Raw genomic sequence first — 27824 nt, forward strand, 5'->3', positions numbered from 1 at the left:
TGCATCCGTCTCCTGCTGGTCATTCTACATCACTAACTGGAGAGTTGTCCCTATATTTAAAAGCCGTCCCCTCTTTCGAGACCACCACCAGTGGTGTTTCATTGTCCATCTATGTGCCTCACACTAAGCTAACCCCCATAACAGGTTTATGACCACAACTTTTCATAATGCGGCCAGGAAACGGATCTACATGGCTATGATGTTCAGCTACATGTGATGTCTGAGAAAATAAAACACCATGAGGTTTAACATCCTAGACTTTATTCAGAGCAGAAGAGAAAAGGCAACATTTACAGATGTTGAGATGTCCCATCAGCAGACGAGATCAATTCCTGAAAAAAAAATGTTTTAATTGAAAATACTATCATATTCATGGTGGGGGTGGGGAACAAAGGATGGCAATGCTGTGGCAGACCAAAACACTCTGGTTTTAAAGCTCTTAGCAAAACCTATAAAATACCTTTACACTAACTCTAAGGTACCTGGTCAGGATCATACAGATCGTTGTTGAAAGACACAGCGTAGACCGTCTGTTCATCCATATTGGTCATCAGAGTCTCCTTGTCTGTGGACTGGCCCCGAGCTGCAGCTCTTGCTCTGCTAAACATAGAGTAGGGTATATATGTTTATGGTAGTATGATATACAGGTATATAATAGGGTATACAATGTAGGTATAGAGCAGCAGGGTAAACAGTAGTAGGGTAAATAGCCGTAAAGTATGTAGTAGTAGGGTTAGGAGCAGGGCGTCATGAAGTTGGCCTGTGGATAAGGTTTATGACCCCCCCCCCCATAAATACCTTTCTCCCTTCCCTCTCTGACTCTACAGAGGGACTCTTTGATTAGTCTTTGTTAAACATGAAAGTCTGGGAACATCAAACAAGTGGAGGGAAAGGAACCATATTTCAGTAATAGAACGAGTTGAAAATATGCGTTGGTACTTAATGAATATTATGTCAGTTGGGTTGTCATCTGAGACATTATGACTGATGACAGGACGACACTATCTGGGAAAGTCTACACATAGTTATCAGATTCACGTGGAATTGTTGTGCAATTTAAATGCAATTTAAATGAAACTACTTGTGAAAAGAGCAAATGCAATTTTAGCTTCCTAATGAGAGAATTGGGTTTTCATAAGATTAGAGCTCTGCTCAATCAGTGGCCCGCCCCTGTGAAGAGACATGGGTTATAAACTAATGAAACACGCCCTTCTCCCCCGCCACTATATAAGCCCTTGATGAAAATGTAACCTCCTGTTTCGGGTACATTAGGACGACGGTCCGATGTCAGGATTCAGATAATAACGACAGAACGAAGCCAACCTCAGCATGAGCGTTGGTTGCGAATGGTATGAATTTTGAACTCTTATTCACTCCAGAAGTGATACCTCCTAGCCGTCGAGTTAGCAGCAGCCACTGTAAAACGTGGGCTAGGAAAGGACAGAGTATCCAGTCTACCACACAACGACGACACTACAACATTTCCTGTTCACCACCAGAGACACTCTTCAAAGGACAAAGACCTGTTGGGCAACACGGCTTTCCATCTACCACCAACCTATTGAAGCGCAGCTCAGATTAAATATTTATTGCATTTCCCTTTTCCAAATGGGCAGTAATTTAGAATGCATAAGATTCTGTATTTACGATAGAGTAGCTGCCTATGGCCCGATAGACATAACCTCTCCTTTTGTTCTTCAGCCTTCCCACTATTTCACTCAAACCCAACCCCCTTTTCTTTGAGTAACCAGCTGTCATATCTGTTCCGTCCGTTAGGGACATTTTCATTTATGACAATTTGTAATCAAGGTATGATTCATTCTGTATGATTACATACACACAGAATTAGGCGATTAGGTATTTAGTAAATAAATAAACTCAATTTTGTATTGCTGATTCAACTTGTTAGCCAGGGTTCGTGAAGATAACTAAGAATTTACAACTTTCAGATGAGACTGAAATAAAGTGACGATTAATATTGACTGCCATTGATGTAAAATATTACTAGGTCTTTAAGAGTTTATTCGGAAGATAACAGCTCTATAAATATTATTTTGTGGTGCCCCGACTTTCTAGTTTATTACATTTAAATGATTTGCTCAATCAGGTAATATTAATTACAGAGAAATGATTTTATAGAATAGCATGTTATATCATTTAATCCGGGATAGCCAAATACATGACAGTTGTAATACAATAGTAGAGGGCTTACAGTAGTAGGGTTTAGGGCAGTAGGGTATATAGTATACACTAGCAGGGTATAGAGGGATTACAGTAGTAGGGTTTAGAGCAGTAGGGTATATAGTATACACTAGCAGGTTATAGAGGGATTACAGTAGTAGGGTATAGAGCAGTAGGGTATATAGTATAGAGGGATTACAGTAGTAGGGGTATACAAGGAATAAAGTAGGGTATATAGTATACAGCAGTAGGGTATATAGGTATATAGATACAGTAATATGGTATATAGCAGTAGGGAATACAGCAGTAGGGAATACAGCAGTATGATATATAGTAGTTGGGTAAACAGTAGTTAGATAAGGGATAGTCATTGGGTTAGGGACAGCAGTAGGGTATACAGCAGTACGGTATAGAGTAGTAGGGTATATTGGTACAGTACCAGTCAAAAGTTTGGACATCTCATTCTAGGTTTCTATATTTTCTACCAAAAGTGTTCAATCAAAATATATTTTATATTTGAGATGCTTCAAAGTAGCCAGCCTTTGCCTTGACAGCTTTGCACACTCTTGGCATTCTCTTAACCAGCTTCATGAGGAAGTCACCTGGAATGCATTTCAATTAACAGGTGTTCCTTCTTAAAAATGTACGTGGAATTTCATCTTCTTGTGTTTGAACCAATCAGTTGTGACAAGGGTAGGAGCTCTCATGAGGACCGCCACAGGAGTGGAAGACCCAGAGTCACCTCTGCTGCAGAGTATAAGTGCATTAGAGTTACCAGCCTCAGAAATTGCAGCCCAAATAAATGCTGAACAGAGTTCAATAGCACCCCCTCACCATACCTCCATGCTTTACAGTGGGAAATACACATGCGGAGACCCGTTCACCCACAGCGTTGGATCCAAAAATCTCAAATTTTGACTCCATACTAAAGGACAAATTCCCACCGGTCTAATATCCATTGCTTGTGTTTCTTATAAGCAAGTGTTTTCTTATTGGCATCTTTTAGTAGTGGTTTCTTTGCAGCAATTTGGCCTTGAAGGTCTGATTCAGTCTCCTCTGAACAATTGATGTTGAGATGTGTGTTACTTTAACTCTGTGAAGCATTTATTTGGGCTGCAATTTCTGAGGCTGGAAACTAATGCACTTATCCTCTGCAGCAGAGGTAACTCTGGGTCTTCCACTCCTGTGGTGGTCCTCATGAGAGCCAGTTTCATCATAGTACTTGGTTTTTGCAACTGCACTTGAAGAAACTTTCAAAGTTCGACAGTTTCCATATTGACTGACCTTGATGTCTTAAAGTAAATGGACTGTGGTTTCTCTTTACTTATTTGAGCTGTTGGGTTCTGAGAATTAAATGTTACGTATTGATGTCACTGAAGGAGTGCTGAGGTTGAGGGTCTACAACAGAAGTTAAGGGTTATAGGAGGAAGGTATATAGTGGGGACAACTAAGCTTGGAATGTGTTGAGTGCATGGAAGCAATTACATGTGGCAGGCATTGATAAGGGTAGATGGGTGGAGATCTTAGAAACTAACAATGCCACTGAGGGAGAGAGGGTAATGTATAACATTTACATTATGTCAGGATATGTTACAGTTAGACATCAGGGATCCTCTGAGAGGAGAGACAGTCTGGTATCAATAACCATGACAGCCTTCAGTTGGGGAGGAGTGAGCACTTTGGGGTAGAGTTCATGTCAGATGAAGTGAGGAAGAACAGATATCACTAAGGTTCTTCCTAGCAACAGGGATGCATTGGCTATTCGGTTGTGTAGGAGACTTAGACTCGGAGAAAGGGTTATATCAGTGCTTGTGTGAAATGTTTATTTGTCTGAATTACAGCTGTAACGACCCTTTGGGAAGAATTAAACTTGGTTAAGCTTCTTTAGTGTCCGTGAGTTATTTACTCTGAGAAATACGACCCTAACAGAACCATTCTTGCCATAACAGACTTGGTATTTTACCAAATAGGGCTATCTTGATCACGGGAATAGTTGGGAACAGATTTCTTGAATTAGAATCACTTGGAGCTGATTTGTGTTTTTACAGTATAAAGAAATACAAAAAGCACATCTAATTATATATTATTTTTTCTAGAAGACTTGGGGGGCCAAATAAAACCATCCGCAGGCCAAATCTGGCCGTGGGTCGCCAGTTGGGGAACCCTGGTCTACAGGTTATATGAATGGTATGCAGTTGGCCTACAAGTTAAAGAGGTGGACTGTAGAAAACTTTAGGTTTGCTCATTCAAAGTCCTAGGTATGACAGAGGTAAACCAGAAGACTGCGAATACATTACTGACATTGGGGCCTTGAGAAAGACACTTCATACCACTAGAGTGTGTGTGTGTGTGTGTGTGTGTGTGTGTGTGTGTGTGTGTGTGTGTGTGTGTGATTGGAAAATACTGAACACATAGATTTTATTTGAGACTACCTCTTTCTGATGATGACAGCAGCGATGAGGACTCCACCAATGAGGCTGAGGATGCCTAAAGTGAGGGGGGCATTACTGACCCCTGGACCCTCACCCTCCTCACAGAACACACCATGGTATCCCAGAACACACTGGCAGGTGGTTTCTCCACCCCTTGCCACACATTTCCCATGTCCATTACACTGCTGGGCGTCACATGACTCAGAGTCCAGCTTCTGCACCTCTACCCCCCCGGTGGTGGTCCTCCCAGACCAGTCCTGGCTAGGGGGGACGGTGCTCCCAGCATGCCCCGGGTAAGGTTTACTATGGCTGACATCTTGGGGCTTCACTCCAGACCAACCTGGAGGTTACAGGGAAATCCTTGGTTATAATAAGAGAACAGGGTGTTAGAGAACCAGTGTTAAACTTACTGTTTTCACATTGGATTTACAGTAATTTCCTAATAGAAAATATTGGCAAATGATTATGCAACTCAACCAGGCCCATTTTTGCATGCATTTTCTAGCACGCTGGGAATGAATGGTAGTAGCGGTCTGCAGATGTAGGTGGGCGGCCATTTTAAAATCCATTGATAATACACCATCAAAAATAAATATATTATTCTTGAATTTAGCCAGGTCCTAAGGAACAATTAATCAAATATATTTTCAAAAGAAAGGAATAGCATATTGAGTTTAATTAGCCCTATTTTACAGGTCAATGCAGTCATGGCTGTGCATGTCACTGCAACAATGTCGATAGACCAACTGTAAACCAGCTTTGAGCCGTAGGCAGAATTTTACAGAAATAAGGTCGTAAGGTGGAAATAAAAGTTTTGGTTTTCATAACGGCAATACCATTCAGATAAAGACAAGGAAAAAAGTTGCCAGAAAAACATCTTTGTATGAAAGGGATGTCAGTAGGGCTAAATAATCACAACCTCAATTAATATCTGTCTAAAAGTACAGCAAACATGCACTAATCAAGCAGCAGTTTCATTCTATATACTAGGTTACCAGTGAACATTCCTACACTGGACATTTCCTACACTGTCACTGATAATAACCCCCCCATGTCAATATATTAAGATTTAAAGGGGGTTTCATATCAATTTTCTATAAAAATCACCAGTTGATTTAAAACCTGTTTAACCCTTTATCATAGTTTGTCTTGACAGATTTGTACAAAATCTTACGACTTAACTTTACCTTTGCATTTATGGCAGTGTAAGTAGTCATATCATATAGTCAGGGTTGGTGAGTAATGGATTACAAAAAACAGTAACTGAGCCATTAACAGCCAAAATATTGTTATCAGATTAGATACTTTTGAAACACTGGAATAAGAATCTATGACACTTGTTCCCAATGACATTAAAATCAGCATTGAAAAAGTCCCACCTGAGCGAGTCGGACCACAAGTCAGAGACCACTGATGACACACCAAATGTGTTTGATGGATCGCGGGAAAAGTGCAGGAATAGGCTTTTGTTGGCTACAATCCAAGGTTGTTCTTCCAATGGTGCGACTGCTGTCAGCATCCAATGATTATCCAACTTGAATAAATGATTGGAAGTAAGGATAACAGCAGTGGTGTAGTCTATGGCAATACAGATTTCACATATTTTTGATGACTACACAGCGCATAGATGTGAATCATACTGTGGTTCTCTCATTTAGCTAATTGCGCCTTACGGCTTGTGGTTGTTGTGGATGGCTGTTGAAATTTAAAAAGTGTATTTGAACCATTTAATGGTTGAATTCAAGAAGTTTAAGATGCCCATCAATCGTTTTTGAAACCAGTGACCAGCCACTCTTGCAACAGCTGCATAGTGCAGATCCCAGCCTATTATGGAATAAAAGTAGGGACTTTATATCTCAACCTAATTCATGCTGATAAAATAAATAAAACATTTATTCTTTGTTTAACTAGGTAGGTCAGTTAAGAACAATTTCTTATTTACAATGACAGCCTAGGAACAGTGGGTTAACTGCGTTCAAGAGCAGGAGGACATTTTTACCTAGTCAGTATGAGGAGTCGATCTAGCAACCTTTCGGTTACTGGTCCAATACTCTAACCACAAGGCTACCTGCCGCATAAGCCTAATGGACAAATACTCACAGTTTTGATAGACTTAAAGGGGCAATCTGTAGTTGCCCCACACATCTCCAATGATTCTTGAACAATATAACTTATACATGCCTCATGAGCTTAGTTCAACTGTCACTACGAGAACACAAAAATAAGCTTGTTTTTCTAATGTTTGTAAACATTCTTGTAAACACTGTTTAGCCTCATACCATGGTTCAAATTATTTTGATATCATGGATGGTCAGTCCTTGCATCCACAGCTCTATTAATCGAATAGTCACCCACGATATGCAACTGTTCAGGGAAGTCAGGAACCAATAAACACAGCAAGCATAGGATTGCTTTTTCAAACAGAAATTTGCATGGCACTAATGTCCATGGAGAACAAAAGCACCTCCTCCCTGCTTCCCACTGTACTGAGGCTATGCGACACGGTCACCACCGATAAATCCAAGATAATTGAATATTTCATTAAGATTTTTTTTTACGGCTGGCCATGCTTTCCTCCTGGCTACCAACAGCTCTTCACCCCTAGCAGCAACTTACCCGAGCCTCTGCAGCTTCGCCGTCACCCAAATCCAGATCGCAGATGTTCTGAAATAGCTGCTAAACCAGGACCCGTACAAGTCAGCTGGGCTAGAAAATCTGGACCCTCCCATCCTAAAATTAGCCACCGCCATTGTTGCAACCCCTATTATCAGTCTGTTCAACCTCTCGTTTCTTCAGAGATCCCTAAAGATTGAAAAGCTGGTGCGGTCATCCACCTCTTCAAAGGGGGCGACACCCTAGACCCAAACTGTTAGACCTACATCCATCCTGCCCTGCCTTTCTAAAGTCTTTGAAAGCCAAGTTAACCCTGTGACAACCCATCCCGTGAACGAAAATCTAGATCGCCATTGGCCAGGTCATCAGAAGCTTGATAAAGGCAATTCAACTGTATTAGGGCAAAATTTGGCTGTGAAAGTGAAATCAACCAATCACATTGACTTATTAAATGGGTGGCCTTTTTGAAGGCCAACAGGTCACTGAGCAACAGCAAATTAGTTTTTCCACGGTCTAGCTAGCCATCTGTTGTAGGCTAAATTGCAGCGGCTGCAACAGGTGTTATCAAAGAGGATGTTTTTGCTAATTTGGTAGCGTCTTGTTTTTCAAAAATAACTTATGGTGAGTTGACCTGTGATTTGCTTGTAGTTTGACAATTGAAAATAACTTGTTTGTGAACATTGTTAAATTTAAAGTGGAAATGACAGCATTTTTGGCAACATGAAATCTTATTAACACCCCCAGGAAGAATTATACTTTTAAACATTTTCTGACAAGTGATCTAATAAAAAGTTTGAGAATTACGTATAAATTCTAAAGCACTATAGTGGGAAAGTAGCCGTGCATTTGATCAATTAATACACTAGAGTAAATCAAAAGGAATTAAAATCTGTCTTGTCCTGCGCCGGAGTCTATACAGACCGGTGTGCTATAGCCAAATAACATTTTATTTGTCACGCGCCATATAGAACAGGTCAAGTGCTTACTTATAAGCCCTTAACACTTGTTTTTCTTAACTTCTTGTTGGTTAAGTAAAAACTTAAATAATAACAATAGCGAGGCTATATACAAAGGGTACAGAGTCAATGTGGAGGCTATATGCAGGGGGTACAGAGTCAATATACAGGGGGTACAGAGTCAATATACAGGGGTACAGAGTCAATGTGGAGGCTATATACAGGGGCTACCGGTACAGAGGGCACCGGTTACGAGGTAATATGTACATGTAGGTAGAGTTAGTGACTATGCATAGATAATAAACAGAGTAGCAGCAGCGTAAAAGAGGGGTCTGGGTAGCCCTTTGATTAGCTGTTCAGGAGTCTTTTGGCTTGGAGGTAGAGAAGCGAAGCCTTTTGGATCTAGACTTGGTGCTCTGGTACCGCTTGCCGTGTGGTAGCAGAGAGAACAGTCTGACAATTTGTAGGGCCTTCCTCTGACACTGCCTGGTATAGAGGTCCTGGGTGGCAGGAAGCTTGGCCCCAGTGATGTACTGGGCCGTATGCACTACCCTCTGTACAGCCTTGGGGTCGGAGGCCAAGCAGTTGCCATACCAGGCAGTGATGCAATCAGTCAGGATGCGCTCGATGGTGCAGCTGTAGAACCTTTTGAGGATCTGCCAGTTGGTGAGTTCATGCTTGGAGTACACGTCCTGGTAAACCATCTGGCCCTGCGGCCTTGTGAATGTTGACCTGTTTAAAGGTCTTACATCGGAAAAGAAGAGCGTGTTAGTAGTTCTCCTGCTCCCTTATAATTATCCATGATTTCATTTTTGATCTGTTTGGTTCCCGCCGCTTCAATTGAATCGCGTTACGCTACTCTTACAGTAAAACCACGTGGTTAGTTTGAGGATGACAATGTTGGCTTCAACTTGGCTTCCATTCACATCCTAGCATTCCAAAAATAAACCTGGCCTCCCGAATGGCTGTGGTCTAAGGCACTACATCCCAGAGCTAGCTGTGCCACTAGAGATCCTTGTGGGATTTACCTGTCTCATTGCGCTCTAGTGCCAGGAGCAATGCACACTGACCTGGCGCAATGCACACTGACACGGTCACCAGATGTACGGTGTTTCCTCTGACACATTGGTGCTGCTGGCTTTCGGGTTAAGCAGGTGTTGTGTCAAGAAGCAGTGCGGCTTGGCTGGGTTGTGTCGGAGAACGCATGGCGCTCGAGTTCGTACGGGAGTTGCAGCAATGAGACAAGACTAACTATCGATAAGTCAAACAAAGTTAGCCAGTTTTAGGTCACTGTAATAAAAACTGATGGTGAGATTCATGGTTTATTATGTGTGCCTGTGTTGGCCACATGGGCTACAGAAACATCAATGCCCACGTTATTCTCACATTTTAGAATGCAATAATTAGAAAATCAAGGTATTAAAAAACACATTATTCTTAGTGGTAATAGCCTACTTTTTCATACACTTCGTGGGTGGATGTTTTTTTTAATATTAGGATATATATGTACAACTACTGTATATAAATACTATTTTATAACATTGAGATCCTTGAACTGCAATTGAGTGCCTGAAAGTCCTTGAATTTGACATGCCAATGTCTGTATGAAGTTCAGATATGGGATCATTTGCATAAATGTCACTTTTATTCCTCCAAGTACACATGTGGAACTGCATACAGCTATATTTTTGTTACAATGTCACATTAGACCCATTTACTTCAGAAAGTTCACACCCCTTGACATTTTCCAGTTTGTTCTGTTTTCAGCCTGAATAAAAGTATTCAACCCATTTGTTATGGCAAGGCTAAATAAGTTAATGAGGAAAAACAAATCCTAAACAAGTCACATAACTTGCATTGATTCACTGTGTGCACTAAGTGTATTCAGAATAAAATACATTTAATGGTGCTAAGCACAGGTAAAATCTTAGAGGAAAACCTGGTTGTCTGTTTTCCAAACAGAGATGAATTCAGCATTAATAGGACAATAATCTAAAACAACACGAGTTGCTTACCAAGAAAACACTGAATGTTCATGCGTGGCCAAGTTAGTTTTGACTTCACTACTTGAAAAGCTATGACAATACCTGAAACATATGTTTGTCTGGCAATGACTAAAAACCAATTTTACAGAGCTTGAAGAAATGTGAAATCTACAAAGTTGACTCAGGGGTGTAAATAGTTATGCAAATGAAATCTGTATTTCATTTCCAATTAAATTTGCAAACATTTCTAATAACATGTTTTCACTTAATTATTATGGGGTATTGTGAAAGATGTGAGAAAAGACATTTAATCAATTTTCAATTCAGGCTGTAACAACAAAATGTGGAATAAGTCAAGGGGTATGAATACTTTCTGAAGGCACTGAACATGCAGAAAAACAAGCTGTTGTATTGTGCATGTAATTACAAAGCAGCAAACCAGAGCTGTAATTCTAACCAAACAAGTTGTCATGTAGTGGTGTAGTGTCTCATTCCTGCTGATACTGAACACAGAGCTCACACACAATATGGGTGATTAATAGAACAGCTCCATTGTTATGAAGGCATAATGAGATCTTAAATACATTGTTACTATTGTTGGTTAGCTATCTATATTTTTTCTCTCCATATTAGCATAGATCAGTGAAAACACCAGAAAATAAGATGCAATGAGCAGCTTCTTGTCATTGTTACTAGCCATCTGAACCCATAACGCACACCTCTCGGCCACATCGATTCGAGCATCATTTTTGTGAATTTGTCAGCCAACCTGTACAGTCTATTTCTACGTGAGTCAGGGGGTATAATCGGTTCACTTTATTTCTATGGGTGAGTCAGGGGTATAGTCAATTCACTAATTCTTTATGCGAGGCAGGGCAGACAGGGTTGGGGTTACTCACATTTGATCTCGTCTGAATGGTCGAGGCAGTCGGTTTGGTGGTTACAGAACTTTGTGAGGGGGAGACACCCGCTGCCGTCGCTACAGGCCCTGCTGCCCTCTGGACACTGGAGGGGGGGGGAGGGGCTACACGTGTTGGTGTCGACAGGTTGGTAACCACGTCCACATCGGCAGCTACGCCCCCCTGGGTAGGCCAGGCACAGCTGACTGCAGCCTCCGTTCCGCTCTGAGCAGCTGTTAGTTCCTGGGACAGAGAGGACAGAGTAGAGTTGGTTAGACCATTGGCAGAGCTAGATGTGACACTACTTACCTCCGAAAACACTACACGCAGAGGAAGTGCGCTTGTTCAGTCTCCCTAACTGCACAGTGACACCGTTATACCGCCACCTAACTGCACAGTGACACCGTTATACCGCCACCTAACTGCACAGTGACACCGTTATACCGCCACCTAACTGCACAGTGACACCGTTATACCGCCACCTAACTGCACAGTGACACCGTTATACCGCCACCTAACTGCACAGTGACACCGTTATACCGCCACCTAACTGCACAGTGACACCGTTATACCGCCACCTAACTGCACAGTGACACCGTTATACCGCAGAGTGACAGCATTATAACGTCACCTAACAGTGAACACATTCACTGGGCCGTGGTGGACACTCACCTTTCTGACTGGTTTTGCTGTAAACCCTCAGTGCCACTACATTGGTATTGACCTCAAACCACAGCTGCTTGGGCTGAAATCCATCACTGAACCAGATTCTAGTCACATCTACAACAGAGGCAGAGCCAGAAGGTGTTATTAGAAATCAGGCATTCCCCAGTGTAGCTGTCTAGGCCCTTTACGTGTTTTAATCTTTACTAATGACATGCAGCCAGTGTACCATGTATGCAGTTTGCTTCAGTCACCGCTGTTCCATAAGGTGAATTATCTGTTATTTTTATCTGATTCTACTGCTTGCATCAGTTACCCGATGTGGAATAGAGTTCCATGTAGTGCTGTACGCCTCCCATAGTCTGTTCTGGACTTGGAGACTGTGAAGAGACCACTTGTGGCATATGTCTTGTGAGGTATGCATGGGTGTTTTAGCTGTCTGCCAGTAGTTCAAACAGACAGCTCGGTGCATTCAGTATGTCAATACCGCTCACAGAAACAATTAGTGATGAAGTCAATCTCTCCTCGGAGCCAGGTTAGATTTACATGCAGATTATTAATGTTAGCTCTGTGTACATCCAAGGGCCAGCCATACAGTTCTGAGCCAAATGTAATTTTCTTACGGCCCCATTTGTGGGAACTGACCACACGACTGAACAGTAGTCCAGGTGTGACAAAACACGGGCCTGTAGGACCTGCCTTGTTGACAGCGCTGTTAAGGCAGCAGAGCAACACTTTATTATGGGCAGATTTATTTACACAAAGCCAGTGGCATGTCGTTAGTATAGATTGAAAAAGTAAGCTGCCTAGACAGCTGCCCTGGGGAATTCTTGATTCTACCTGTATTATCTTGGAGGCTTCCATTAAAGAACACCCTCTGTTCTGTTGGAAAGGAAACTCTTTATCCACAATATAGCAGGGCATAGCAGTGACAAGAAAATTTAAACTCTTGAAATACCTGGATTTCTGCATAAATTGATCATAAAATGTGATCTGAACTTAACACAATACGCTAAAACAAACAATTATATATATATATATATATATATATATGTTTGTTTTTATTGAACAATGAAAACATTCCTATTGCAGCGTGGAAAAAGAATGTGACCCCTTGGATATAATAACTGGTTGACCCTCCTTTGGCAGCAATAACCTCAAAAATGTTCTGTAGTTGCAGATCAGACCTGCACAACGGTCAGGAGGTATTTTGGACCATTCCTCTTTACAAAACTGTTTCAGTTCAGCAATATTCTTGGGATGTCTGGAGTGAACTGCTCTAATGAGGTCATGCCACAGCATCTCAATCAGGTTGAGGTCAGGACTGACTGGGCATTTGATTTACTAATGTGTTTTGGTTTGTTAACAAGTTGGGTGACGCAACAGGACATGCTTCAATTGGCGGACAGATCGCCTTAAATTCTCCTGCAAAAAGTCTTGATAAACTTGGAAATTTATTTTTCCATCGATGATAGCAAGTTGCCCAGGCTCTGAGGCAGCCCCAAATCATGATGCTCCCTCCACCAAACTTTACAGTTGGGATCAGTTTGATGTTGGTGTGCCTTTTTCTTTTCCACACTGTGTGTTCCTTCCAAACAACTCAACTTTAGTTTAATGTGTCCACAGAATATTTTTCCAGTAGCGCTGTGGAACATCCAGGTGCACTTTTTCAAACTTCAGACGTACAGCAATATTTTTTGGGACAGCAGTTGCTTCTTCTGTGGTGGCCTCCCATGAACACCATTCTTGTTTTTTTTTTTTTTACATATCGTAGTCTCGTCAACAGAGATGTTAACATGTTCCAGAGTTTTCTGCAAGTCTTCAGCTGACACTAGGATTCTTCTTAACCTGATTGAGCATTCTGTTTTGTGATCTTGCAGTCATCCTTGCAGGACGGCCACTACTACGGAGAGTAGCAAGTGTTAAACTTTCTCCATTTATAGACAATTTGTCTTAACGTGGACTGATGACCAAGCCTTTTAGATGTACTTTTGTAACCCTTTCCAGCTTTATGCAAGTCTACAATTTGTAATCTTAGATCTTGAGATATATTTTGTTCGAGGCATGGTTCACACCATGTAATGCCTCCTGTGAATAGCAAACTCAAATTTTGCGACCGTTTATTTATTGGGCAAGGCAGCTCTAACCAACATCTCCAATCTTGTCTCATTGATATGACTCCAGGTTAGCTGACATACTTTTTCCCGACCTACACTGAATGTTTAAATGACGTATTCCAATATAGACAAGAAAAATACAATCATTTGTGTTAGTTTAAGCACACAATATTTGTCTATTGTTGTGATTTAGATGAATATCAGATCAATTTATGCAGAAATCTTGGGAATTTCACAGGCTTCACACTTTTCCTTGTCACTCTACATTTTTCCAGCAACAGACTGATCGATAATTTCAAAAGTTCACTGAAGTCTAACAAAACACACCACCCCACCCCCCCCCAATCTTTTAATCAATTTCTATCAGTCAATCAGTCATTTGTGTAAGTGCTGTGCTTGTTGAACATCCTTCCCTATAAGCATGCTGAAAGTCTTGTCAATTTGTTTACTGGTCAAACATTCTTTCCCAAAGTTTACTAAGGGTTGGGTAGAGGCTGACTTGGGCCAGTAAAAGGGGCTTTTACTTTTCTTAGGTAGCGGAATGACTTTAGCTTCCCTCCGGGCACACACTCTCTAGTAGGCTTAAATTGAAGATATGGCAAATATGAGTGGCAATATAGTCTGCCATTGTCCTCAGTTTTTTTCCATCCAAGTTGTCAGACCAAGGTGGCTTGTCATTGTTGATAGACATTTATTTCACCTCTTCCAAACTCACTTTACGGAACTCCAAATGAAGGGTGGGGCTATGTCTTTCAGCGGTTTGGGCTAGGGGTGGGGCTGTACTGTTCAGGGGTTAAGGGTGTGAGGTGTGGAATGTAGGGTGAGGTGTGAGAGGCTGTACTGTTGTCAAGGTTATGGTTAGGGGTGTTGGATTGTACCATTGTCAAGGTTAGAATTAGTCGTGCCGGGGAGGTTACGCACAGTTCAGACGTCACACTTATGGCGAGTCGCATTGAATCGAAATTAAGAGCGACCTAGCAAGTTTAAGCACTTTGCTTGATGTACCGATTGGATTCATACAACCGCTCAGACTTCCTCGTTGGTTTTGGGTGGAATTCAAGCATAACAGCGATCTTTCCTACATCTGTGAATATGAGACCATGATTGCGCTTCCGTGGTGGTTGGTGGAGAAGCAACCTTTATTTGCATCAATTAACATGTATTAATTTAAATTAACATTCCTCCCGACAGTGGAAGAAGTGCTCTGGCACACTGCATGAGTGCTTCATCAGCACCGACAGAGCGGCAAAGGCTATCCAACCAGACGCAACTAATGGTTTCAGACACTATCCCCCTCGTCCAAAGAATAAGTGAGGTATTTTTTTCCGGTGCGGCGATAGAGCTGTGTTTGATCTAGGGTTTATGGGTGTGCAGTGTGGATTAGTGAGGTGTAGAGCTGTATACGGTGTGGATTAGTGAGTTGTAGAGCTGTGTTTGATCAAGGGTTTAGGGGTGTGAGGTGTACCATACCTTTATCCAGGCTGCTCCACAGGAGGACGTTCTCAGCCAGTGTGAAGGACATGAGTCCGGGATCTGCATTAAACTGTTTAAATCCAGAACCATCCAGAAGAATGGAGTCGATTACTCCAGCACCTGCAACAAGGGACATGTTTTCACTGAGGACAGCAGGCCTGGGGAAATCAATTCATCCCAATGAGGTATTCCACATTGCTTGTAAAGTGCCATAATAATCTAGGTCCGCCCAGTTAGTACAGGTTATAATCTCTCACCCATGTCGGCCCAGTACAGATTATAATCTCACCCAAAACAGTTTAGTACAGGTTAGTCTCACCTATGTCAGCCCAATACAGCCGAGTGCCCTTGTTGGAGAACAGAAGGGAGGTTGGCATCACAGCCTTCCTCCAGAGCAGCTTCTGACTACGTCCATCCATGAAGGCACATTCCACCTGCGGCAGGCTCCTCACATTCACCTGGCCCAAGGCCGTGAAGCACAGGCGTCCTGAGGGGGGGTGCAGGGCGATGGAGGTGGTTCCCTGAAGGCCTAGTTGGAGTAGAGGTGCAGTGTGCTGCCCCCTGGTGGTGGTGACATGTAGGTCAGGCTGCTTCCTGCTGCTCCAGTACAAGTTTAGTGTGACCCAGTCCACAGCCAGAGCCATCACTGTATCATCCTGGAGATTCAGGACTCTACTGCCTGGTGTCAGGCCTGAGCTACTCAGTTTCAGGAGATCGACTGAGCCCTGCGCAGCATCAGCCAGGTATAAATTCCTCTCCTGTACAGCCAAATCCAGCCCCGAGGCCTGGTGCGCCCACGGCAGAGACCATATATGGTGCTCAGGCAACTGCTTCAACCCCACACCATTATGGATGGTGCTAAGGTATATCTGAACAGAAAGACACGAACAGGCCCATTAATCTAGAGTCATCTATAGGTGGAGGCTATCTGACCAACAGTCAGGTTTAGGTAAAATCACTACACTGTCCTACATGACTGACTGCAGTTGGAGAGTCACATACCTGTGTAACTGCAGTAGGAGAGAGGAGCAAGAGGAAGGTGGTGTCTACAAGGGTGGAGCAGGTGAGGCCGTCCCCAGCCAGGAGAAGCCCTGCTGCACATCTACACACAGCCTTGGGTCCCGTAGACCCAGCTCTGGGGCCTGTAGACAGTCCTGGAGCCAAGAGACAGATGTGGGAACACTGGAGCTTCTCACAGGGGCTGGACACATTGGTCTGCCGGAGGGGGTGCATAATCTACAAGAGAGGGGAGAGAGAGGAGAGGGACTTTGTACTGACCATTATAAACACTGGAACATAAGCAACTTCGTTCTTTTTTGTACACCTTTATTTAACCATGTAAGCCAGTTGAGAACAAAAGTGTGAAAAATCAAACAGTTACAAACAGTCAATAACACAATAGAAAAATGTTCAGTGCAAATTTAGAGAGTGTAAGAAGATGAGGTAGGGCCATAAATAGGCCATCGAGGCAAAATAATTACAATTTAGCATTAACACTGGAGTGATGGATGTGCAGATTATGTGCAAGTAGAAATACTGGGGTGCAAACACACAAGAGGGTAAGGTAGTTGGGTGTGCTATTTACAGATTGGCTATGACAGGTACAGTGATTGGTAAACTGCTGACAGCTGATGCTTAAAGTTATAAAGGAAGATATGACTCCAGCTTCAGTGATTTTTGCAATTCATTCCTATCATTGGCAGCAGAGAACTGGAAGGAAAAGAAAAGGAAGTGATGGCTTTGGGGATGACCAGTGAAATGTACCTGCTCGAGCGCATGCTACGGGTGGGTGATGCTATGGTGACCAGTGAGCTGAGATAAGGCAGGAACTTCACCTAGCAGACTTCGATGACTTGGAGCCAGTGGGTTTGGTGACGAATATGTAGTGAGGGCTAGCCAACGAGAGCGTACAGGTCGCAGTGGTGGGTAGTATATGGGGCTTTGGTGACAAAACGGATGGCACTGATAAGACTGCATCCATTTGGCTGAGTAGAGTGTTGGAGGCTATTTTATAGAGGACATCCCCCGAAGTCAAGGATCGGTAGGATAGTCAGTTTTAGAGGGTATGTTTGGCAGCATGAGTGAAGGAGGCTTTGTTGTGAAATAGAAAGCCGAATATAGATTTAATTTGGGATGAGAGATGCTTAATGTGAGTCTAAGGAGAGTTTAGTCTGACCAGACACCTAGGTTTATGTAGATGCCCACATATTGGGGCGGCAGGGTAGCCTAGTGGTTAGACTGTTGGACTAGTAACCGGAAGTTTGCAAGTTCAAACCCGAGCTGACAAGGTACAGATATGTCGTTCTGCGCCTGAACAAGCAGTTAAACCCACTGTTCCTAGGCCGTCATTGAAAATAAGAATTTGTTCTTAACTGACTTGCCTAGTTAAATAAAGGTCAAATAAAAATACAAATATTTGAAGTCAGAACCGTCCAGAGTAGTGATGCTAGTCGGGTGGGAGAGTGCGAGCAGAAATCATTTGAAGAGCATGCATGCATTTACAAGCACTTGGAGGCCTCGAAAGGACTGTTGTATGGAATAGAATCTCGTTTGGAGGGGTTTTAGCACAGTGTCCAAAGAGGGCCAGATCTATACAGAATGGTGTCGTCTGCGTAGAGGGGGATTAGAGAATCATCAGCAGCAAGAGCGACATTGATATTTACAGAGCAAGAAGTCGGCCCAAGAATTGAACCCTGTGGCACCCCCATAGACTGCCAGAGGTCCAGACAACAGGCCCTCCGATTTGACACACTGAACTATCTGAGAAGTAGTTGTTGAACCAGGCGAGGCAGTCATTTGAGAAGCCAAGACTGTTGAGTCTGCCGATAAGAGTGTGGTGATTGACAGTCGAAAGCCTTGGCCAGGTCAATGAAGACTGCACAGTACTCTATTTTATCGATGGCGGTTATGACATCGTTTAGGACATTGAGCGTGGCGGAGGTGCACCCATGACCAGCTCGGGAACCAGATTGCATAGCGGAGAAGGAACGGTAGGATACGAAATGTTTGGTCATCTGTTTGTTAACATGACTAAGATTTTAGAAAGTCAGGGCAGGATTGAAATAGGTCTATAACAGTTTGGGTCTAGAGTGTCTCCCCCTTTGAAGAGGGGGATGAACGCAGCAGCTTTCCAATCTTCGGGTATCTCAGACAAGACGGAAGAGAATAAACAGGCTAGTAATAGGGGTTGCAACAAGTTTGGCTGATAATTTTAGAAAGAGAGGGTCCAGATTATTTAGCCAGCTGATTTGTACAGGTCCAGCAGCTCTTTCAGAACATCTGCTATTTTGGTAAAGGAGAAGCTGGGGAGGCTTGGGCAAGTAGCTGCGGGGGGTGCGGAGCTGTTGGCCGGGACTGAGGTAGCCGGGAGGAAAGCATGGCCAGCCATAGAGAAATGCTTATTGAAATTCTCGATTGTGGAAGTATTGGTGGTGACAGTGTTACCTAGGCCTCAGTGCAGTGGGCACCTGGGAGGAAGCGCTCTTGTTCTCCATGGACTTCAGTGTCCCAGAACATTTTGGAGTTGGAGCTACAGGATACAAATTTCTGCCTGAAGAAGCTGGCCTTAGCTTTCCTGACTGACTGTGTATTGGTTCCTGACTTCCCTGAACAGTTGCATATTGCGGGGACTATTCAATGTTATTGCAGTCTGGCACAGGATGTTTTTGTTCTGGTCGAGGGCAGTCAGGTCTGGAGTGAACTAAGGGCTATAACTGTTCTCAGTTGTACATTTTTTTGGGGCATATTTATTTAACATGGTGAGAATTACTTTTAAGGAACGACCAGGCATCCTCAACTAACGGCATGAGGTCAATATCCTTCCAGGATACCTGGGCCAGGTCGATTAGAAAAGCCTGCTCGCAGAAGTGTTTTAGGGAGCGTTTGACAGTGATGAGGGGACCCATTGCGGATGCAGAAAGTGAGGCAGTGATCGCTGAGATCCTGATTGAAAACAGCAGAGGTATATTTGGAGGGAAAGTTGGTCAGGATAATATGTATGAGGGTGCCCATTTTTACCGATTTAGAGTTGTAACAGGTGGGTTCCTTGATAAATTGTGTGAGATTGAGGGCATCTAGTTTAAATTGTAGGACTGCCGGGGTGTTAAGCATATCCTAGTTTAGGTCACCTAACATAACGAACTCTGAAGATAGATGAGGGGCAATGAATTCACAGCTGGGAGATGAGGGGGTCTAACAGGTGGCAACAGTGAGAGACTTATTTCTGGAGAGATTCATTTTTAAAATTAGAAACTCAAACTGTTTAGGAATAATAGACCTGGAAAGTATGACAGAACTTTGCAAGCTCTCTGCAGTAGACTGCAACTCCTCCCCCTTTGGCAGTTCTGTCTTGAAGGAAAATGTAGTTTGGGATGGAAACCTCCATTTCTGGTGGACTTCCTACACCAGGATTCAGACATGGCAAGGAATTCAGGGTTGGCAGAGTGTGCTAAAACAGTGAGTAAAACAAACTTAGAGGCTTCTCATATTAATATGCATGAAACCAAGGATTTTTCAGTTACAGAAGTCAACAAATTTGTTCCTGGGGACACACAGGGTCTTGGTTTACCTCCACATCACCTGAGGAACAGAGGATGAGTAGGTTGAGGGTACAGCTAAAGGCTAGCAAAATTGGTCGTCAAGTGTGTTGGGGACAGAGAATAAACAGAGAATTTCTGGGTGTGGTAGAATAGATTCAGGGCATAATGTACAGACAGGGGTATGGTGAGGTGTGGGTACAGTGGAGGTAAACCCAGGCATTTTGTGATAAGAGCTTGCATCTCTGGACATACTAGTTGTGTGTGGGAGGTGGGACAAAGGCAGTATCTAAGGCATGTACAGTGGGACTAGGGACTCCACAGTAAACTAAAAATGATAACTTTCCTAAACATACAAGGCATATTGAGATTTGAGAGAGACAAAGGCATAAAGCAATCACAGGTGTTGATTGGGAGAGCTAGCTAAGACAGCTAATCAGCCAAGACAACAGGTAAAATGGTGATGATTGGGCAGAGAGGGTCAGTTAACTACACACAGGGCCTGATCCGAGGCTGGGGCCAACAGAAAAGAAAAATGGAGTACCGTGATTAGTGAACAGTTCAGCAGGCATCAGCTATGTAGCCAAGTGATCATAGGGTCCAGTGAAAAGCAATAGATGAAACAAGGAAGCTGCTGGGTAGTTGTTACTACCTAGCAAGTGGGAGACATGCGTTTGAAGTTAACAGGCCGGGGCTTGTAGAAGCAACTGCTCGAATGTCATGCAAAGGCAGGTTGGGGGCACAGCGGATGGAGTTAGACCAGTCGGCAGACCAGTCGTGGTGGAATGGCAGAGCTTCGTATCGACAAAAGGGTCAAGGCCAGTTGGCGAAAGAGACATTGTGGTTGTAGTAATTTCGTTTGCTAGCTAGGAGATGCGCCTAGCACGCGGCTAACTGGTGCTAGCTTCGGGACAGGGGCGTTAGCTAGCAGCGATAGTCCAATGCCAAAGTCCAGAGCTTACGGCAAGGACCCGGTGGAGTAGTGGAATTCTAGCCGTGTTGGGGAAGAGTCCGGGAGGCATCAGCTGTGTAGCCAATGTGATCACTGAGCGGGCCGGGAGGTGGGCCTGGATCATAGCTAGCGTCGGGGCTGGGTCACTCGGTGGCAGCTAGCTAGCTGTGATGATCAGGAGTAATGGTCCAGGGCCTACGGCAGGTATCCAGCATTGCAGTGGAGAAAACAGTCCGATGCTGGCAAGTATTATCCAGGCTAAAAGCAGCTGGAGTCTGTGCCGAAGTTAAAAGCTGCTAGCAGTGGCTGACAATGACTAAATAGCTAGTAGCTAATTAGCTGGTTAACTTTGATGGCTAGCTGCTGATGGAGGTTCTGGCTAAAATGTCTAAAAATAGCAGATCCGTATCAAATTGGGTGAGGCGGGTTGCCGGAAGGTATATTTAAAAAATGGATAAGATTGAAAAGAAATAGAAATATATACAAAAAAAGACAAATACACAGGAGATAATGACAAACCATGTCTGCACTGCTATGCCATCTTGAATCTTTATGGGACACAAAGCCTCAACTATCTCATCCTATAATATCCAAGGCCTGAGGTCATCTACCTTTGGGCTAAAGAGCAGGAATCTGGACTATACCAAAATAATCAGAATTAGACATTGTTATCCACCAAAGAAACATGTATAGAGGAGATGGACCCACTGGTTGCCCTCTAGGGTAGAAAGCTGGTAGTCCCATCCACCAAACTTCCAGCTGTGAATCAGGGGGTATGCTATTTTGGTAGAGAGCAGGACCTAACTCAATCTATTAAATTAATCAAAACAGGAACATATGCCATTTGGCTAGAAGTAAAAGGAAATATTCTCAGCCGACAAAAATGTCCTCCTGTGTGCTACCTACACTGCTCAAAAAATAAAGGGAACACTAAAATAACACATCCTAGATCTGAAGGAATGAAATATTCTTATTAAATACTTTTTTCTTACATAGTTGAATGTGCTGACAACAAAATCACAAATATTCAATGGAAATCAAATTTAACCCATGGAGGTCTGGATTTGGAGTCACACTCAAAATTAAAGTGGAAAACCACACTTACAGGCTGATCCAACTTTGATGTAATGTCCTTAAAACTAGTCAAAATTAGGCTCAGTAGTGTGTGTGGCCTCCACGTGCCTGTATGACCTCCCTACAATGCCCAGGGCTGGCTCCTGATGAGGTGGCGGATGGTCTCCGGAGGGATCTCCTCCCAGACCTGGACTAAAGCATCCACCAACTCCTGGACAGTCTGTGGTGCAATGTGGCGTTGGTGGATGGAGCGAGACATGATGTCCCAGATGTGCTCAATTGGATTGAGGTCGGGGGAACGGGCGGGCCAGTCCATAGCATCAATGCCTTCCTCTTGCAGGAACTGCTAACACTCCAGCCACATGAGGTCTAGCATTGTCTTGCATTAGGAGGAACCCAGGGCCAACCGCACCAGCATATGGTCTCACAAGGGGTCTGAGGTTCTCATCTCGGTACCTAGTGGCAGTCAGGCTACCTCTGGCGAGCACATGGAGGGCTGTGCGGCCCCCCCAAAGAAATACCACCCCACACCATGACTGACCCACCGCCAAACCGGTCATGCTGGAGGATGTTGCAGGCAGCAGAATGTTCTCCACGGCGTCTCCAGACTGTCACATGTGCTCAGTGTGAACCTGCTTTCTTCTGTGAAGAGCACAGGGCGCCAGTGGCGAATTTGCCAATCTTGGTGTTCTCTGGCAAATGCCAAACGTCCTGCACGGTGTTGGGCTGTAAGCACAAACCCCACCTGTGGACGTCAGACCCTCATACCACCCTCATGGAGTCTGTTTCTGACCGTTTGAGCAGACACATGCACATTTGTGGCCTGCTGGAGGTCATTTTGAAGGGCTCTGGCAGTGCTCCTCCTGCTCCTCCTTGCACACAGCCGGAGGTAGCGGTCCTGCTGCTGGGTTGTTGCCCTCCTACGGCCTCCTCCACGTCTCCTGATGTACTGGCCTGTCTCCTGGTTCGCCTCCATGCTCTGGACACTACGCTGACAGACACAGCAAACCTTCTTGCCACATCTCGCATTGATGTGCCATCCTGGATGAGCTGCACTACCTGAGCCACTTGTGTGGGTTGTAGACTCCGTCTCATGCTACCACTAGAGTGAAAGCACCGTCAGCATTCAAAAGTGACCAAAACATCAGCCAGGAAGCATAGGAACTGAGAAGTGGTCTGTGGTCCCCACCTGCAGAACCACTCCTTTATTGGGGGTGTCTTGCTAAATGCCTATAATTTCCACCTGTTGTCTATTCCATTTGCACAACAGCATGTGAAATTTATTTTCAATCAGTGTTGCTTCCTAAGTAGACAGCTTGAGTTCACAGAAGTGTGATTGACTTGGAGTTACATTGTGTTGTTTAAGTGTTCCCTTTGTTTTTTTGAGCAGTGTATATCCATCCCCCCACTAAAATCCCCATAATTTAATGAAGACAGCTTCTCCTTCCTGGAGGAGAAAATCAATCATTTACAGGCCCAGGGACATGTACTAATTTGTGGCCACCTAAATGCCAGAACTGGACAAGAATCTGACAGCCTCAGCACACAGAAGACAAACACCTACCTGGAGGTGACAGCAATGCCCCCCTAGGCACAACTACGAGAACATAAATGGGTCACAACTCCGGTAGCTCTATATGTACAAAGTCAATGGTAGGCTTTGTGTGGACTCCTATGTTAAGTACACCTATAGCTCATCTCTTGGCAGTAGTACTGTAGACTACTTTATCACTGACCTCAACCCAGAGCATTCAGTCAGTCCACTGACACCCATATCAGATCACAGCAAAATCACACTACTTTGCTCAATCGTGAGGCATCAAAGCCAAAGGAGCTGAATAATATTAATGCTATAACTGGAAGGAGACTACAAAATTAGGCAACGAAATCCATCACTTCTAGACAATTTCCTGGACAAAAAGTTTCACTAGTAGTGAAAGTGTAAACAGTAGAAAACCTCCTAACTGACCTAAGACAGGGAATTTTTACTAGGATTCCATGTCTGGAATAGTGAAAAACTGATTTAAAATGTATTTGGCTAAGGTGCATGTAAACATCAACCACACACACAATTATATATATTAATATATACGCGCAGTGTAAGTTTATATATGTATACATACACAAATACTTTCACAGCATTGCACCGTTCCTGATTTATATTTAATATTAGGGCACAATTAAACATTTCAGATCAAACAAATGTTATTACACAAAGATTACCTGCATTTTCTGTTTACTTGGGTTAAGTGATACTTTAGCTTTTTTAATAAATCAAAGTATCTGAACCTTCATGGCCCTGTGAAAAAGTAATGCCCACCTTGCTAAATCATGAATTCATGTGGTTAATCACATTTTTTGGAAAGCTGAGTTCAATTTCACTAGCCACACCCAGGCCTGATAACTGCAAGACATGTTTAATTAAGAAATAACTTCAATAGAACCCATCTGACAAAGTGAAGTAGACCAACAGACCTCAAAAAGCAAGATATGCCACGATACAAATAAATTCTGGAACAGATGACAAAGTAATTGACATTATCAGTCTGGAAAGGGTTAAAGCCATTTCTAATGCTTTGGGACTCCAGCAAACCAGTGAGAACAAAAATCCAAATGCGGAACATTTGTAACAGTGGTGAACCTTCCCTGGAGTGGCCGGCCTACCAAAATTAAATCAAGAGCGCAGCGACAACTCAGAGGTCACAAAAGAAACCACAACATCTAAAGAACTGCAGGACTCACTTGCCTCAGTTAAGGTCAGTGTTCATAACCATAAGAAAGAGACTGGGCAAAAATTACATCCTTGGCAGAGTTCCAAGGCGAAAACCACTGCTGACCAAAAAGAACAAAAGCTCGTCTCACTTTTGGCAAAAAAACATCTTGATGATCCCAAGACTTTTGGGAAAATATACTGTGATCTGACGGGACAAAGTTAACCTTTTTTGGAAGGTGTGCGTCCCATTACATCTGGCGTAAAAGTAACACAGCATTTCAGAAAATGAACATAATACCAACAGTCAAATATGGTGGTAGTAGTGTGATGGTCTGGGGCTGTTTTAGGACCTGGACGACTTTCTGTGATTGATGGAACCATGAATTCTGCTCTCTACCAAAAAATCGTGAGGGAGAATGTCCTGCCAACAGTTCGTGACCTCAAGCTGAAGCGCACTTTGGTTCTGCAGCAGGAAAGTGATCCAAAACACACCACCAAGTCCACCTCAATGGCTAAAAAAAAAGAATACGTTTTTGGAGTGGCGTAGTCAAAGTCCGGACTTGAATCCACTTGAGATGCTGTGGCTTGACCTTAAAAAGGAAGTTCATGCTCTAAAACCCTCTAATGTGGCTGACTTAAAACAATTATGCAAAGGAGAGTGGGCCAAAATTCCTCCACAGTGATGTGAAAGATTCATTGCCAGTTATCGCAAACTCTTGATTGCAGTTGTTATCCCACCTGAGGGTGGCCGACATCAAATATGCTTTTCAGCAAAAGCACTACAAACGATTATGTTAGGTCTCCACCAAACCATAATAAGCACAGCCATTTTCCAGCAAAATATAGCTTCCACAAAAAGCAGAAACAAAGATCAAATTAATCACTAACCTTGAATTATCTTCAGATGACTCAGAACTTCATGTTCAACAATACATGCATGTTTTGTTTGATAAAGTTTATATTTATATAAAAAAATCTGAGTTTACATTGGCTTATTATATTCACTAGTTCCAAAAACATCAAGTGATTTTGCATAGCCACTTAGTTTCAACCGAAATACTCATCATAAATGTAGATGGTCATACAAGTTATACACATGGAATTATAGATGTACCTCTCCTTAATGCAACTGCTGTGTCAGATTTCTTCTTTAATGTATGGAAAAAGCAACCCATGCAATAATCTGAGATGGAGCTCAGAACAGTAGACAAATTAGCCGCCATGTTGTAGTCAACAGAAACCAGAAGATACATGATAAATGTTTCCTTACCTTTGATGAACACCAGAATGTAGTCCTAGGAATCCCAGGTCCACAATACATGCTTGATTTGTTCGAAAATGTCCGTTATTTATGTCCAATTAGCTACTTTGGTTAGCGCGTTTGGTAAACAATTCCAAAGTCACAAAGCGCGTCCACTATAACGTGACGAAATGTCGAAAAGTTCCGTAAGTCAGTAGAAACATGTCAAACAACGTACTGAAAATCTTATAATGTTGTTTACATAATTCTTGAATAACGTTCCAGCCGGAGAATTAGAATGACTTCAGATGACCGGTGGAAGGCAGGTCCTTCCCCGGTGAACGCGCATAGTGAATGGATCGTCAACTTGTGGCAGTGGTGACTATTTCCTTTCTCATTTGATCCCCCCTTCACATTAGTCAGACAAAGTTCTATTGACATCTAGTGGAAGGAGTAGGAATTGAAAACTCATCCATATCGCTGTAATTTCAATGAGAGCTTGGTCAATAATCTGCCACCCCCAGAAAAACAGGATGTGGAATTTCAGGTTTTTGCCTGCTATATGAGTTCTGTTATACACAGACATAATTTAAACAGTTTTAGAAACTTCAGTGTTTTCTATCCAATACTAATAATAATATGCAAATATTAGCAACTGTGACTGAGGAGCAGGCCATTGAATATGGGCACCTCTGTGCACCTTTCATCTAAGCTACTCAAATACTGCCCATGCAAATATAAGTTAAAAACTGCATTGTGTGTTTCCTTGGGTTACCTTTAAGCCTAATATTTACATTTGTTTGATGATCTGAAACATTTAAGTGAAATGTGCAAAAAATTAAAATCAGGAAGGGGGCAAATATTTTCACAGCACTCTATATGTCTACTCTATATAATGTCTACTCTATATAATGTCTACTCTATATAATGTCTACTCTATATAATGTCTACTCTATATAATGTCTACTCTATATAATGTCTACTCTATATAATGTCTACTCTATATAATGTCTACTCTATATAATGTCTACTCTATATAATGTCTACTCTATATAATGTCTACTCTATATAATGTCTACTCTATATAATGTCTACTCTATATAATGTCTACTCTATATAATGTCTACTCTATATAATGTCTACTCTATATAATGTCTACTCTATATAATGTCTACTCTATATAATGTCTACTCTATATAATGTCTACTCTATATAATGTCTACTCTATTGTCTACTCTATATAATGTCTACTCTATAATGTCAAGAAATTGGTGATGGCACTAGAACAGTCTGCAACACTCTGCCTCACCCTACTAGAATCTGAAGTCAAATGTTTACTGTTTGCTGATGATCTGGTGCTTCTGTCCCCAACCAAGGAGGGCCTACAGCAGCACCTAGATCTTCCGCACAGATTGTCAGATCTGGGCCCTAACAGTAAATCTTAGTAAGACAAAAATAATGGTGTTCAAAGGAAGGTCCAATTCCCAGATCACGAGTAGAAATTACATCAAAACACCATTGCCCTAAAACACACAAAACTATACATATCTCCGGCCTAAACATCAGTGTTATAGGTAACTTACACAAAGCTGTGAACGATCTGAGAGACAAGGCAACAAGGGCCTTCTTGGCCATCAAAAGGAACATTAAATTCAACAAATTAGGATCTAGCAAAAAAATACTTGAATTAGTTGTAGAACCCATTGCCCTTTATAGATGAGATCTGGGGGTCATTCGCGTGAAACAGCATTCGTGTGAAACTGAAAGCGACGAACTGCTTTTAAATCAGGGCAAGGTGACCAGTAACATGACCGAATACAAACAGTGTAACTATTCCCTCCGCAAGGCAATCAAACTAAGCGTCAGTATAGAGACAAAGTAGAATCTCAATTCAACGGCTCAGACACAAGAGGTATGTGGCAGGGTCTACAGTCAATCACGGATTACAAAAGGAAATACAGCCCCGTCACGGACCAGGATGTCTTGCTCCC

At 42.8% G+C, this 27824-nt stretch overlaps 1 protein-coding gene across 3 annotated transcripts in view; it reads right to left on the bottom strand.

Annotated features, from left to right (window-relative positions):
• Positions 1-244: 244 nt before the first annotated feature.
• The window catches only part of LOC109887249 (low-density lipoprotein receptor-related protein 2), a 102070-nt gene continuing 74490 nt past the window's right edge, over positions 245-27824 (bottom strand). For 2 of the 3 annotated variants that reach the window (XM_031816449.1, XM_031816447.1), the window contains 8 exons: positions 16322-16555; positions 15639-16188; positions 15317-15439; positions 11739-11846; positions 11067-11309; positions 4614-4953; positions 483-600; positions 245-332 (listed from right to left, as the gene is read on the bottom strand). In XM_031816449.1, coding sequence (XP_031672309.1) covers positions 291-332; positions 483-600; positions 4614-4953; positions 11067-11309; positions 11739-11846; positions 15317-15439; positions 15639-16188; positions 16322-16555 — 1758 coding nt within the window. In that variant the 3' untranslated portion in view covers positions 245-290. The remainder of the gene's footprint in view (positions 333-482; positions 601-4613; positions 4954-11066; positions 11310-11738; positions 11847-15316; positions 15440-15638; positions 16189-16321; positions 16556-27824) is intronic. The other variant, XM_031816448.1, reaches the window with a different exon arrangement.

Source organism: Oncorhynchus kisutch, unplaced genomic scaffold (genome assembly GCF_002021735.2).
Source record: "Oncorhynchus kisutch isolate 150728-3 unplaced genomic scaffold, Okis_V2 scaffold799, whole genome shotgun sequence".
Taxonomy (NCBI): Eukaryota; Metazoa; Chordata; class Actinopteri; order Salmoniformes; family Salmonidae; genus Oncorhynchus; species Oncorhynchus kisutch.